The 15010-nt window shown below is 39.5% G+C and overlaps 2 protein-coding genes across 2 annotated transcripts in view; one reads left to right on the plus strand and one right to left on the minus strand.

Annotated features, from left to right (window-relative positions):
• LOC121569813 (cadherin-18-like) overlaps positions 1–10736 on the minus strand; it is a 346107-nt gene extending 335371 nt beyond the window's left edge. The window contains exon 1 of the mRNA XM_041881031.2: positions 10288–10736. The gene's annotated coding sequence lies outside the window, so the exon portion shown is untranslated. The remainder of the gene's footprint in view (positions 1–10287) is intronic.
• Positions 10737–12041: 1305 nt separating this feature from the next.
• LOC121570263 lies at positions 12042–14994 on the plus strand. The gene is made up of 6 exons (XM_045221551.1): positions 12042–13349; positions 13601–13747; positions 13868–14013; positions 14122–14258; positions 14383–14399; positions 14765–14994. The coding sequence occupies exons 1-6, from the start codon at positions 13268–13270 to the stop codon at positions 14992–14994; spliced, it is 759 nt and encodes a 252-aa protein (XP_045077486.1). The 5' UTR covers positions 12042–13267.
• Positions 14995–15010: the final 16 nt, after the last annotated feature.

The raw sequence follows: 15010 nt of genomic DNA on the forward strand, positions 1-15010 counted from the left end.
TTTGTTATTGTACAGAGGTGTTTGTACATTATTAGAGTAATGAAAGGAGTTGGCTAGTTGATACTCATAGAGTAATTATCTATTTGGTTTGTCGTCATGCCAGATACATGGTAACTTGGCACTTGCTTTGTATTTATGCAACTTCAACTTGAAATGTATAATGTACAGCTACAGTATGTCAATGTGAATTGAATACTAAAGTATATTATTTTCTGTATTTGCAGTTTCACAACATAAACGTTTTCAATACATTCGTTCAAGAAAAGTCACGCCTTGGAAGTTTTATTGAAGACTCAGTTGTTAGCTATCTGTCTAGTTTTGCACGGGAACGCAATTCCAGGGCAGAATAGCAGCACTTTTACTTGTAATGTGACTGACTTATAATGTTTATCACTGTTCTACATGGAAAATAGCAATAAAACTGCCTTTGTTTCCATTCTCCTTTATTCAAGTCAATTCTAATTACATAATTATTGATGATTACCTGGGGAGTTTTAAATTGTGTACATTATTGTGTAACTAACTTGGAATCCCATTGTTTAAATTCAAAATGACAGGAATCCAATCATGTCCTTGTGTTTCAACAAAGGTCAACAATAATTATTAAGAACATGCAATTGAATGCAATAAAGCTTAATGCAATATTTTGCAAGAGTCGGAACACAAGGGGTTACAATCAGCACCTAAATCAAGGTAACCTTAGATCAGCACTGAGCAGGAATTCTATGGTCATTCAGGTATTTACAACACCTTTCTACCTTTAACAATTACTTCATTTTCTATTGCATTTGATCTCCAGTGGACTTGCTTTAAACAATAGGGCGGTAGCTACCGAAATGCATTTTCATATGCCTATTTCAGTAATTTTGAAAAGCTGAGCAGTAATTTGTGAAAGATGCCATTCGTGCCAGATGATAGTCAGAAATAGGGGAAATCTATTTATTTGTTGATTTATATTGTTTAATATAGTGAAATATACACTGAGTGTACAAAACATTAAGGACACCTTCCTAATATTTTGTCCTCAGAACAGCCTCAATTCGTTGGGGCATGGACTACAAGGTGTCGAAAGCGTTCCACAGGGATGCTGGCCCAAGTTGATTCCAATACTTCCCACAGTTGTGTCAAGTTGGGTGGACGTCCTTTGGGTGGTGGACCATTCTTGATACACACGGCAAATTGTTGCACCTACTACCATACCCGGTTCGAAGGCACAAATCTTTTGTTTTGCCCATTCACCCTCTGAATGGCAAACATACACACTCCATGTCTCAATTGTCTCAAGTCTTAAAAATCCTTCTTTAACCTGTCTCCTCCCCTTCATCTACACTGATTGAAGTGGATTTAACAAGTGACATCAATAAGGGATCATAGCTTTCACCTGGATTCACCTGGTGAGTCTATGTCATGGAAAGAGCAGGTGTCCTTAATGTTTTGTACACAGATTGAGGTGTCTGATGAGGGAAATACAAAGAAAACAGGTTAGTCGAGGGACTATGTTTCTTTTACAGAAGTTATATATTCACTGAGATATTTAAAGTGTGTTGTACTATAATGGTCCTTTTTCACCTTTGTTTTAAATAAATACATAAACATTTGAATGGCTTCAAAGATCAACCCCAGTGTGAGAAAATGTGTCGTCAAGCTGTCAAAAACAAGCCACAGTTATTATTAACCCAGGTACCCTCACTCTAACTTGGAACATCTGCATTGCAGATTTAGCTCAACATGCTAGAGGAGCTTACCATATGTCTTGGCTAACACTTCAACTGATTTTCAACCAAGAGTTTGGCTCAGCTCTTTGTCCATCTGAGGGTAAGTGTTCTTGTTTCAAACACACACTATACCATCTTTAAAGGTATAGTTTACTCAGGATAGAAACTAACATCATGTTTCATCTACCTTGGCTGTAGTTGATTCAAGAAGCAGTTTTCCCTTTCAACACTTAATAGCCAAATTCTGTTACTGTTAGCATTCTCAGTAATACTTTACATTAAACTTTTTTCGTGTAATAAAACTGTAATTACTTTTGGAGCAACATTTTATTAGCATGTTGTTACATAATACTTTGGTAGTTGCATTTTAATTGCATAGCATGAGCTGAGAGTTTTTGGAACTACTGTACACAAGAGGAATAGTGACTGTTCCCAATTCCACTTAATTGTTCAATAACTCTGTAGAAACATTGTTGCTATTATAATAATCACAAATGTACTACACATGTATAAGACATCGATGTCAAGTGTTACTGTATTACCTTATGTCTCACTCATTATGAAAATATATTTGTTAGTCATTTTGAAGATGCAAAGTGGTTTACTCTTGTATTTAATTCTAGCAATAGGCTATGTTAAGGTTAATATCTAAGAGCCCTCCAAACCATGTGCTTATGATCATATATTTAGACTAATTCAACTAACTGTTGTACTTTTTGGTTCTTCATAAAATATTTAGCAACCATCAAATACATCTTTTTTTTGTTGTCAAATAACTTGCATATAGTCAAATACCTTCAAATATTATTTGGTTTTCTGAGAGGTATTCAAAATACTTTCAAATATTATTTGTTTTTCTGAGACCTGTATTTGAATATCAAAGAAAATAGTTGCCTTTTAGTTGAGACTCTATATAAACTGTATTAGACTACCTTGAGTATTTGAAACGTTGGTATGTTCAAGTAAACTACAAAATGTACCTATTTTCTGCCCAGACCTGATGTCCCTTTTACTGTATAAAGCATTACTAATTCTAAGTGGCAAGAACAAGCAAGTCGATGCGGCTCCAACATAAGTCATCAAGCTAAATGTCACAGGGAGACACAACCTTTTAAGAGGGCTAACCTTTGAGGCAAAGTGGCAAGATGGGGAGTCATTTAGTAGTGCAGAAGGTAGATCTGGGTTTTAATGAGTGTTGGTATGTATGATATAAATTGACTGTGGGTTAATGATTAGAGTATAACCCAGGAGCTCCCCATTATTACAGACACACCACACGCACAGAAACACAAGCACACACACACACACACAAATGAACATAGTCTACCTTGTTCCTTGGTTGATTAAGACCAAAAGACATACACAGGATTACTAGTTACTGGATTAGTGTGTGACTGTTATCCGTTGGGGAGGCACTTGGGTGAGCTCACACCACCCTCGATTCAGATCATTTGCTGTAGTAGGAGATCGTTTAAAGGAGTCTGGAAGTATTTGAGAATACAAAAATACTTTCAAGTTCCTAAGAATGGATATTCAATTGGGAGAGTTTGTTCTGAGAAAGGACCATTGAACGATACAGTACATACACTAATAAGGGTATACAGTACACAGTAATAACAACCGAAAGCAAGTTTAAGTTACATATTTATTTCATTTATTTCATAAACAAAGTTATGCAACACCCAATTCCCCTGTGTGAAAAAGTAATTGCCCCCTTACACTCAATAACTGGTTGTGCAACCTTTAGCTGCAATGACTCCAACCAAATGCTTCCTGCAGTTGTTGATCAGTCTCTCACATCGCTGTGGAGGAATTTTGGCCCACTCTTCCATGCAGAACTGCTTTAACTCAGTGACGTGTGGGTTTTCAAGCATGAACTGCTCGTTTCAAGTCCTGCCACAACATCTCAATTGGGATTAAGGTCTGGACTTTGACTAGGCCATTCCAAAACTTCCAATTTGTTGCTTTCTAGCAATTTTCATGTAGACTTGATTGTGTGTTTTGGATCATTGTCTTGCTGCATGACCCAGCTGCGCTTCAGCTTCAGCTCACAGACGGATGGTCTGAAATTCTCCTGTAGAATTCTCTGATACAGAGCAGAATTCATGGTTCCTTCTATTAAGGCAAGTCATCCAGGTCCTGAGGCAGCAAAGCATCCCCAAACCATCACACTAGCACCACCATGCTTGACCTTTGGTATGATGTTCTTACTGTGGAATGCAGAGTTTGGTTTTCGCCAGGCATTACTGGAACAATGTCAACCAAAAAGTTATACTTTTGAATAATCTGTCCATAGAACGTTCTTCCAAGAATCTTGATGATCATCCAGGTGCTTTTTGGCAAACTTGAGTCAACTTTTTGGACGAGATGGGTCCCATTATGCCTGGTGAAAACCAAACACTGCATTCCACAGTAAGAACATCATACTAAAGGTCAAGCATGGTGGTGGTGGTGTGATGGTTTGGGGATGCTTTGCTGCCTCAGGACCTGGATGACTTGCCTTAATAGAAGGAACCATGAATTCTGCTCTGTATCAGATAATTCTACAGGAGAATGTCAGACCATCCGTCTGTGAGCTGAAGCTGAAGCGCAGCTGGGTAATGCAGCAAGACAATGATCCAAAATACACAATCAAGTCCACATGAAAATAGCTAGAAAGCAACAAATTGGAAGTTTTGGAATGGCCTAGTCAAAGTCCAGACCTAATTCCAATTGAGATGTTGTGGCAGGACTTGAAACTAGCAGTGCATGCTTGAAAACCCACACGTCACTGAGTTAAAGCAGTTCTGCATGGAAGAGTGGGCCAAAATTCCTCCACAGCGACGTGAGAGACAGGTCACCGGCTACAGGAAGCATTTGGTTGGAGTCATTGCAGCTAAAGGTTGCACAACCAGTTATTGAGTGTAAGGGGGCAATTACTTTTTCACACAGGGGAATTGGGTGTTGCATAACTTTGTTTATGAAATAAATGAAATAAATATGTAATTGTTGTGTTATTTGTTCACTTATGTTCCCTTTATCTAATATTAGGTTTTGGTTGAAGATCTGATAACATTCAGTATCACAAATATGCAAAAGTAGAGAAAATTAGAAAGGGGGCAAATACTTTTTCATAGCACTGTATACATGCATTCACCTCGCAGATTTTCTTTATTTATTGGATTTTCAACTTCACATAAACCACTCCTGTCACGAATTTAGGCCCAGTGCAGTCAAAAATATGATTTTCCTATGTTGTATTTATATATATATATATACATATTTCCACACTATGAGATTGGAATAATACTGTGAAATTGTGTTAATAGACCAATAAGAATGAGAGTTCCAAACCTCTCTGCCAATAACAACTCATTTTCAGTTTTCCCCTCCCCACTCAAACCACTCCCAGACAGTCCTAGCTAAATTATTGCTTGAGAAATTGCTCTTTACTAAAAAGCTATGCCCCAGATTTGTGATAAAAGTGGAAGTGCTGGGCCATAAAAACACATTTTATGAGTAGGTAATCATTACCATTAATCATACGGGCACACTTCTCTTTCCCATTGGCCACAAAGAATAGGTCATGGCTAAAGACTGTACCTCAGACATCGGCCATGAATACAGGTCCCTCCCCACACTCAAGGCTGCTTTAGTTTTGTATCCATAGTAAATATTTTGTGAAATTACCTGAGAGGCTGTGCAGCTTGTTGAAAATAAAATGGAGAATAATTATATATCACCACGTTTGAAAGGGATGAAAGCAATCAATTAGATGATGTCTTTTGAACTACAACAGACCACCCAGCCAATCCCAGACAAATGTTATATTACCACTAATGAGACAACTCATTCTGACCTCCCAACTGAGACATGCAAAGCCAAAGACGTTTTGATCCGTCTTCATTCCTTTGGTTGCCCTATCAATTTTGGTGTTCACACAAATGTATCTAATCCCCGGACAACTTTTTGGGACTGACCAAAACAGAGCTGAATATGACAAAATGAGGTCACACAGATTGCTGCTGCTTCTGCTCAGGGATGGACTGCGACCAGAAATCAGCCCAGGTATTTCTAACACACTGACCTTTTTTTTCAACACACCCACTGGGCTAAAGATTGGACCAGCCCATCTGGCATTTGCCCGGACTGCCCTATTGCCAGCAAATGTTTACTGCTACTACTGCTTGGTAAGCTGTGCTGGGCTGTGCTCGTTGTCGTGGGTATCAGAATTTTGGTGGCAACTGGCTGCTGCCCTACCGAGTCGAATTGTTATCAGGGTGATATCAAGCTGACAAAAGAGAGTGAGTTACTGTAAAACTACCACCCAGACCTTTGACTGAATGGCTGGAGGTTGCGGTATAGTCAATCTTGGGCTTGTGGCGTAGTGCTCCCTATGAGATACTGTGTGATGATGATACTGTAAGATACTGTGTGAGTGATTGATAATGATTTGGACCATGCTAACGGTTATTAGACTTATTAGAATTAGTTTAAAGATTATCAAGTAGGTGTGGTACTTTGAATCACCATGACATGAAAAACATACGCCTGTCAGTCTCATGATGACAAGTACACTCTGGCTTGCTTCAATATGTCTGACAGTAATATAGAACAAATCTGTTTCAGTGATGATATGTGATTTATCTATACAGTGAGGGAAAAAAGTATTTGATCCCCTGCTGATTTTGTACGTTTGCCCACTGACAAAGAAATGATCAGTCTATAATTTTAATGGTAGGTTTATTTGAACAGTGAGAGACAGAATAATATTATAAATTGATTTGCATTTTAATGAGGAAAATAAGTATTTGACCCCCTCTCAATCAAAAAGATTTCTGGCTCCCAGGTGTCTTTTATACAGGTAACGAACTGAGATTAGGAGCACACTCTCAAAGGGAGTGCTCCTAATCTCAGCTTGTTACTTGTATAAAAGACACCTGTCCACAGAAGCAATCAATCAATCAGATTCCAAACTCTCCACCATGGCCAAGACCAAAGAGCTCTCCAAGGACGTCAGGGACAAAATTGTAGACCTACACAAGGCTGGAATGGGCTACAAGACCATCGCCAAGCAGCTTGGTGAGAAGGTGACAACAGTTGGTGCGATTATTCGCAAATGGAAGAAACACAAAAGAACTGTCAATCTCCCTCGGCCTGAGGCTCCATGCAAGATCTCACCTCGTGGAGTTGCAATGATCATGAGAACGGTGAGGAATCAGCCCAGAACTACACAGGAGGATCTTGTCAATGATTTCAAGGCAGCTGGGACCATAGTCACCAAGAAAACAATTGGTAACCCACTACGCCGTGAAGGACTGAAATCCTGCAGTGCCCGCAAGGTCCCCCTGCTCAAGAAAGCACATATACAGTCCCATCTGAAGTTTGCCAATGAACATCTGAATGATTCAGAGGAGAACTGGGTGAAAGTGTTGCGGTCAGATGAGACCAAAATTGAGCTCTTTGGCATCAACTCAACTCGCTGTGTTTGGAGGAGGAGGAATGCTGCCTATGACCCCAAGAACACCATCCCCACCGTCAAACATGGAGGTGGAAACATTATGCTTTGGGGGTGTTTTTCTGCTAAGGGGACAGGACAACTTCACCGCATCAAAGGGACGATGGACGGGGCCATGTACCATCAAATCTTGGGTGAGAACCTCCTTCCCTCAGCCAGGGCATTGAAAATGGGTCGTGGATGGGTATTCCAGCATGACAATGACCCAAAACACACGGCCAAGGCAACAAAGGAGTGGCTCAAGAAGAAGTACATTAAGGTCCTGGAGTGGCCTAGCCAGTCTCCAATCCTTAATCCCATAGAAAATCTGTGTAGGGAGCTGAAGGTTCGAGTTGCCAAATGTCAGCCTCGAAACCTTAATGACTTGGAGTGGGACAAAATCCCTCCTGAGATGTGTGCAAACCTGGTGGCCAACTACAAGAAACGTCTGACCTCTGTGATTGCCAACAAGGGTTTTGCGACCAAGTACTAAGTCATGTTTTGCAGAGGAGTCAAATACTTATTTCCCTCATTAAAATGCAAATCAATTTATAACATTTTTGACATGCGTTTTTCTGGATTTGTTTGTTGTTATTCTGTCTCTCACTGTTCAAATAAACCTATCATTAAATTATAGACTGATCATGTCTTTGTCAGTGGGCAAACGTACAAAATCAGCAGGGGATCAAATACTTTTTCCCTCACTGTATTTGTCGTGTTCAAAGTGTTACCAAGGCCTCTTGCTGTGATCACGGCCCAGTGTGATTAAGAATAGATTAAACACTTCACAGGTCTTCTTGATGTCTAAAACTACCATGTGAAATTCAAATCTTTGAAGGCATTTTTCATGAAGACGGAGAAGAAAAGCTTAAAAAGTGATGTCTTGCCAAAATACAGATGATATCCACCCACTACCACTCCTCTGTCTCATACAAACACAATCACTTTCAGTGAATCTACATGAAATATAATTCAAATATATCACATTCTTCACAGCAATTGTGTGAAATACAAATGGAAAAGAGCTAAAAACCATTAATATTACATGTGAGTCACCAGTGTTTGAGGCGTTTAGAATTTTACCATCACCTCAAAAGATTGATGTAAGTCTGGGGATATTTCTTTTAGTCAGTCAGAAAATCCTCCACTGGTGGAAAAACAGCGCCACCGTAGGATGGTTTTGAAATCACACCCTAAAATACATTTTAAAACCTCCATAACAGCTCTGCAGCCAGAGCTGGTGGCAAAATGTGATTTTCCCACCCAAAGAGATTGCTCATGCGGAACGTCTCTGAGCTAGAACGTTGCTGTCTCCATGGCATACCTTGCTATGACATCTGTATGAGAAGCATCTCACTAATGGTCTCCAGTCATGATAAATGAGAGAGAGAGAGCTGGAGGGTAAATTACTTAATAAATTAGAGCAATTAGTTATTGGTAATATTGTGACACCATTAGGTTCTATCCATAGACTGATTGAAAGGAAGAAAGGTGTGGTGGTAGGTAGGGGTCACTGCTTTTGGATTTGCCCCCTGGGCCTATTGATCAAGATAAACACACCCCAAGATTTGAATTCACATCTGTGAAGATCAGTACAGGCCAAAGCTTGCCAATATACAATACAAGCATTATCATTCAACAGAACACACACATTGAAAATAAATATTTTACCAATGAGCAGGTGAAGACCTCCACTCAAACATGACACATTAATACAAAACATATAAAAATGTACAGCTCAAAATGTGATGTATTACACATATTGTAACATTTACAAATGTAAAAAAGTAATTTAAATACCCACTGTAATTGTATTGTAGAGCATTCACACAATGTCTCCTTATTGCCTTTGAATAGCAAGTAGCAGCTGTGTAATCTTACACGCCTGCTGGAGGCATTTTAATCAATAGTTATGATTCATAATGCTGGCTGTACCATACCAGTGAATCATACAGATGCAAAGGCCTCTCCATAACAACATCATCAGTACAATATAAATGATTATGGTCATTATGTCGGCAATATTTGACATTGTGTTACTTATGAGATTATAATTACTTTGACTCAACTATTCAAATATGCCAAATATATCCATTACACATCACAGATATAAAGGGACAGAGACATATATTTAGATTTAGACATCCATGTACCTTTACCTTCTATAGAAATCATTATACCAGTCAGACTATTCTTCCTTACTGAAGTGTAAAATCTAGACAGTATCACAGTGAGAACGTACTCTTTGAAATCCAACTGTGTTGAAAATGCTGCCTCAGATTTTCTTCAATGTACCTAACACTTCATTGGGTAACACATCAGGTAGTAGCTGACATAATTACAGCTCGGTTTCTCTTCCTTTTCTAGAAAATAAAATCCTAAAAGTATCTCCTCTGCATATTAAGTATGTTACCATCCGAAAAAGGGCATTTACAGGGTCACTGACACTCACCACAGTGCCTGAACAATGAAACAGCAGAAAACATTCACTCAATCATCCTCTACATAATCAGTCAGGTATGAGTGTAAACCAAGTGTTGAGAGATACTATGTGTAGCCTACAATAAAATAATATCTGGTTAATGTCAATTAAATCTCCAACATATACAGGCACAGCAAAATACAGTTTGTGATTTCAGTTCTGCCTATTCACAGAGCTAAGATGTACAGAGGAGGTATAGGCTATTCTCTAACTAGCAGAAGTGCCGCTGTCCTGTTTCCTTTGAGCTCCACCAAGAGACGAGGGAGTGAACATACATTGTTACGCTAGGTTTGCCTTCTCCTACTGCGAGTAGATTAAAGCAGTAGTATAACTTTAAAGCAGACCAGGTATAGCAGAACAATATCTAATTTCACACAATGCGTCAGGGTGGGGACCAAGCCCATACAACAACAGTCAATTTTCTTCTACAGACCACAACTTCAATTATGATTCGCAAATTGCCATCATAATTTTTTTTCCCCATTTCTTTTCCTCAGACTCCACATACAAGATCAAACCAGCCAGACTTTGACACTATTCAAACAACAAGTGAACAATACATTTCCAACACAATCCAAAGCTCATTGAGGAAAGCAGTGTATTTTTTCTCTTACCTGTGTACTTTGAGTTGAGACAGCAGAGCTCCGTCTCAGTGAATGATACCTCAGGTAGGCTGTGCTGGAACTTGAGTGTAACCTACAACAGCATCAGAAGCAACGGCAACGTATGGCAGCAGCAGCAGTAAGATGAAGAAGAAGAAGAAGGCAAAGAGGAGTAGGAGGAAGGCGCGAACGCTGAATTATGGATGTAGAGAGAGAGGGAATCCTGTGCTGCCTGCCCTCACTCCCCAGATTGCAGGGCGTGAATCAGCACTCACATGAATCAAACGGCACAGTCCACTGAAGGGCTCTGGTCTTGGCGCTGAGAGACAAGAGGAACGGAGGGAACTCAGCCAGCGGCTGGATGGGGAAGGAGGAGGGAGGGGGTTAGGAAGAACAGAGCAGTAGAAAAGAAGAGAGGAGCAGTGGAGAGAACACGGACACATTCCTCCTCAGCCAAACACTCATGTCCTGCATCTCTCTCTCTCTCTCTCTCTCTCTCTCTCTCTCTCTCTCTCTCTCTCTCTCTCTCTCTCTCTCTCTCTCTCTCTCTCTCTCTCTCTCTCTCTCTCTCTCTCTCTCTCTCTCTCTCTCTCTCTCATTCATTCATTCCCAGTGCAGTGTACACATACTTATTTCTCGTCTGTATAATCAATCTAACCTGACAGGAGCTAATAGTCCTCTATTTTAACCAGCCAACTGATAACAAGAATGTTGTGGACTGTATCCCAGGTTACGCTTCGCTAGTAATTTCAACAATCGTTTTTTACCTGCTGTGTGATTTATAATTTTAGCAAATGAAAAAATAAAATCCAGAAGAATGATTACTCATTTGCATATTAATTCTGGGGGCAGAAGTGGAAAAATCTAATTTTGACAGATGTTAAAATGTGTATGAACAGTTTGTCACTAAAGATTACCCTCATTCTATTATTTACAAACCAGTTATTTTTCTAATGCTCAAATAAATTCCTCTCACAGCAAAATGGTTCCAGTTTTCAGAATAAACAGTGTATGTATGCGTGTGTATGTGTGGGCAGTAGTTTGTAAACAAAGCCAGAGCCAAAACATTACTGAGGCAGTATTTCGACTGATTCTCAGCCCCTGACACATTTACGTTTACATTTTTTATTTATGCCATTTATGTTGAGTGGTGGATGATTGAGCGGCTTGGCCTCTTAAATTTAAGAGAGCCTTCAATGTGGTGCCCCATTGAAATCCAATAACTTCGATACCAGCCTTGTGTTATTCATGCTTCATTCCAAGCAAGAGCAGTCGACACAAACTGTTCTCCTCCACAATCCATACCATCTAGTGTGATGCCTCTTCAGGTGTGCATCATTATATTGGCGGCGCTGAGCATTTGTCTCCACCGAAGCATGCCCTTAGGTTTGTGATTGAGCTTAACACCTGTGTTTTCATCCCCGTTGCGTTTATGCCTTGTTGAACCTATCTATATCTCGCTCTCCTTGCACGCACGGCGGCTGTGAAGGCTCCTTCCCTGTCAAGTCAAACTGTCAGGGAACGAGCAAAGCGACGTTAGCAACTCATCTCCCTCAGCCACAGCCCAGCCATGCGTCTGTAATCAATCCCGTAGCCATGTTGCTGATTGGTGCTGCTGTGTCAGGCCTGCCGTAGGTAAGTGATCAGCCCCCTCTTCAGGATATACCAGTCTGCTGTTGATCAATTGGCCCATTAATCCTCCTGCAGAATGGATAACAGGCAACACATAACAGGCAATGGGTAGGTAGGGCTGCTACACAGTAAAAAATGGGGTGTTAATATTTCAGAGTAAAGTTATTTTAACCCAGATAGAGTATTTTCAACATTTTTGAGAGTAAAGTTGCTCTATCAGTGGAGTTAAAAGTGAGTGTAAAAATCTGCAGATACGCAGTGACAATTTCAACTCTACAGCAGTGATGAATACCCGCCACTCTGCTTTGCTGAAGTTTGGCACGTACGTTGGTGGAGGAAGATTGCGAAGGAGTAGCTAGGCCACAGATATTGCTAGGTAAGTTACATCCCCGTTTTTTCAACACCAAACCGGTATTTTTTAACTTTACATAATTTTAGAGTTGTGCTGATGTCAAGGTCATATTTTAAGTTACGAGTTCCATGCGGCGGTCCCCCTTGCAGTGACCTCGTCATCAGCCAGCTAAATTAGCTTGTAAGTTCAGATGGTTGACAGTAATAACTGTTATATGATATACCCATGGAATATGTTTGATATTTTTGTGAATGGCTTGCTGTTTCATATGGCTAAAAATAGGTAACGTTAACTTAGCTAATCAGTTCGTTTGAAGGACACCACCGTTTGGCATGAGCGCAGATTGTGCTTGTCATGCGGTTAGCTAGCTTGCAATCAGTATCGGTAACTGTCTTTCTTTGTGTTGCAATATTTTCACGAATGAAGTTTGTCAGAATGGTAAATACGTAAAATAGCGTTCGCTAACAACAAAACATTTATACAGATAGTATTGTTAGCTAACGTTATTGTATAGCTTCCCAGGCTTCCTTACACTAACGTTAACTGTTTTTTATAAAGCTATATATAACGGTAATGTTAGCATGCTTCTGATAGTTAGCCAGCTAATGTTGGTGTTATAAAACGATAACTTAGATCACTGATTTGCATGACGGGTTTGTTTAACATTGCTTAACCATTTTAATGGTTAGCTACTGTTCGAACTAAAATGGCTAATGAGCTAGCTAACTTTGACACATAGCTAGTTATTTGGTAGCTAATGGGACAATGTGCCTCTAAACTTGAACTAGCCTACACCCATTTGCTGCAGAAAATGGCAGCTTAACGTTATATTCAACCAGCACAACTTTGTCTACTTCAGCCTTTGTAATTGCAGTGTAACGTCTAAGTAATGCATAGTGCATTGCGTAGCTAGTACTACTGAGATAAATGGATAGTTAGCTAACGCTTAGTTGAACCAGCACTAAATGATGATTTTGAATATATATTTTCTTTGTTAACAGAGGCAAAATGCTGTTGCGTGTTCAGCTCGGGGAAGAGCAGAAATACGTCAAGCTGTCTGAGCTGACATTCAATGCTTTCTTGAAAGAAGGTAGGTATAATAGGTTAAAGCAATACATATCACCCTAATGACAAAATAATACAGCATTAAGCTATTATCTTATGATATCTATTTAGGTCTATAGTCATTTCTGCTGTGCTTTATATTTTCAGTAACATAAAATCAGGTGCAGATCCTTGTCTTTCATCATTTTGTGAACACATGAGGCAACCTTAAGTATGAACTTGGATTCTTGTGAGAAGGGAATGCATGTTTTTCTTTTTTTCTTCTTTTTTTAACAGTGTGTCTAAAATTCAACATACCAGAAAGCAGAAAGCCAGACATTAAGGTGTATGACCAGTCTGACACAGAAGTTGACTCAGATGTTTTTGAAGAATTAGTAAAGGAGTCACCTGGAACTTTCAGAATCATGCTGGGCAATGGACTTGGTATTCATTCATTCAATTAGTTTTTTAGTTTAAAGGCCAGAATGAGAACCTTTATTGTCTTAAAAATAACAGTTTATTGTAATATGTTTCTATGTTTTGCACAAATTTCATAATGAACAGATACCTCTCATTCATCATCATGCTCGGGTACATCTGATGACACCATCATTCTGAATTTCACTGTGTGTGACGATGTTGAAGAAGTAGCGGCTGGCGAAGGAAGCCAGCCTAAAAGGCCATGCCACATAAACTATGAGGCAAAAGCAGTAAGTGGTGAACATTGCTGTTAAGTCCAATCTGAATGTTGTTTCATCATGTGACAGCATTACATATTGTTTTACAATTACGGAAAGCACATTTCTTTCCACCTATAGCTGATTGAAAAAATCCTAACATCAAAGCCTGGTGGTGAACGCATTATGCAAGAGTATGGAAAAACCAAATCTCTGACAGATGCCACCAGAAGACAGATGATCAACATACTTGCTGCTGAGATGACAGAAACACATGGGTAAGCATTAAGCATATAGATGGGCTGTAAAGAAACATTGTTATTATTTTCCGGTTATTAATTATGTAAAATGTGTTGTGCAATATCAATTCAGTGTGATGTTAACTTTGAATTCATATGCTAGGACATCCCCCCAAAAGTGTCAGAGTGATGTATGCACAGGGGATAGTAGCTTTGTTTCCCTATCTAGAAGACCCATACTCACAACATGGATATGTAAGTAAATGGGTTATTGCAACATTATGCACATATTCACTCTATGAAATGGGAATAGTACTCCTTTATAATTTATTTATAATAATATAGGATCATTACTACGATCCGGAGAGTGGTTCCGGATACCTTGCATGGCGATTGAAGACCATACAAAGAAAAACAGCAGAGGAAAGAGGTGCCTCAGTCAGCAAATCTCCTAAAGGTATGTTTTCTGATCAGTGACATGTAATTATAATGGTGACCTGTGAATTGTACAGAAAGGATTTCTTAACACTGTATTTTGTCTTAAGTTGGTGGGCCAGGCCGTGATCGTCAGCCCTTCACCTATGACAGAGAGCCATCTGATGAGGATGTGGAAGCAGCTATTGCTGTTTTGAGACACTCTGCTGATGAAAACACTGTCCGTGAGAAGATGAAAATGACCTTCATATATCGGCAAGCAATGGTCAACGATGAAGCCAAATCATCAGATGTCTTCTCGGTCTTCCCAAGATTTCTGGACACACCAGGACTGGTATGACAACTTAATTCACTGC

This window comes from Coregonus clupeaformis, chromosome 7, assembly GCF_020615455.1.
Source record: "Coregonus clupeaformis isolate EN_2021a chromosome 7, ASM2061545v1, whole genome shotgun sequence".
Classification (NCBI taxonomy): Eukaryota; Metazoa; Chordata; class Actinopteri; order Salmoniformes; family Salmonidae; genus Coregonus; species Coregonus clupeaformis.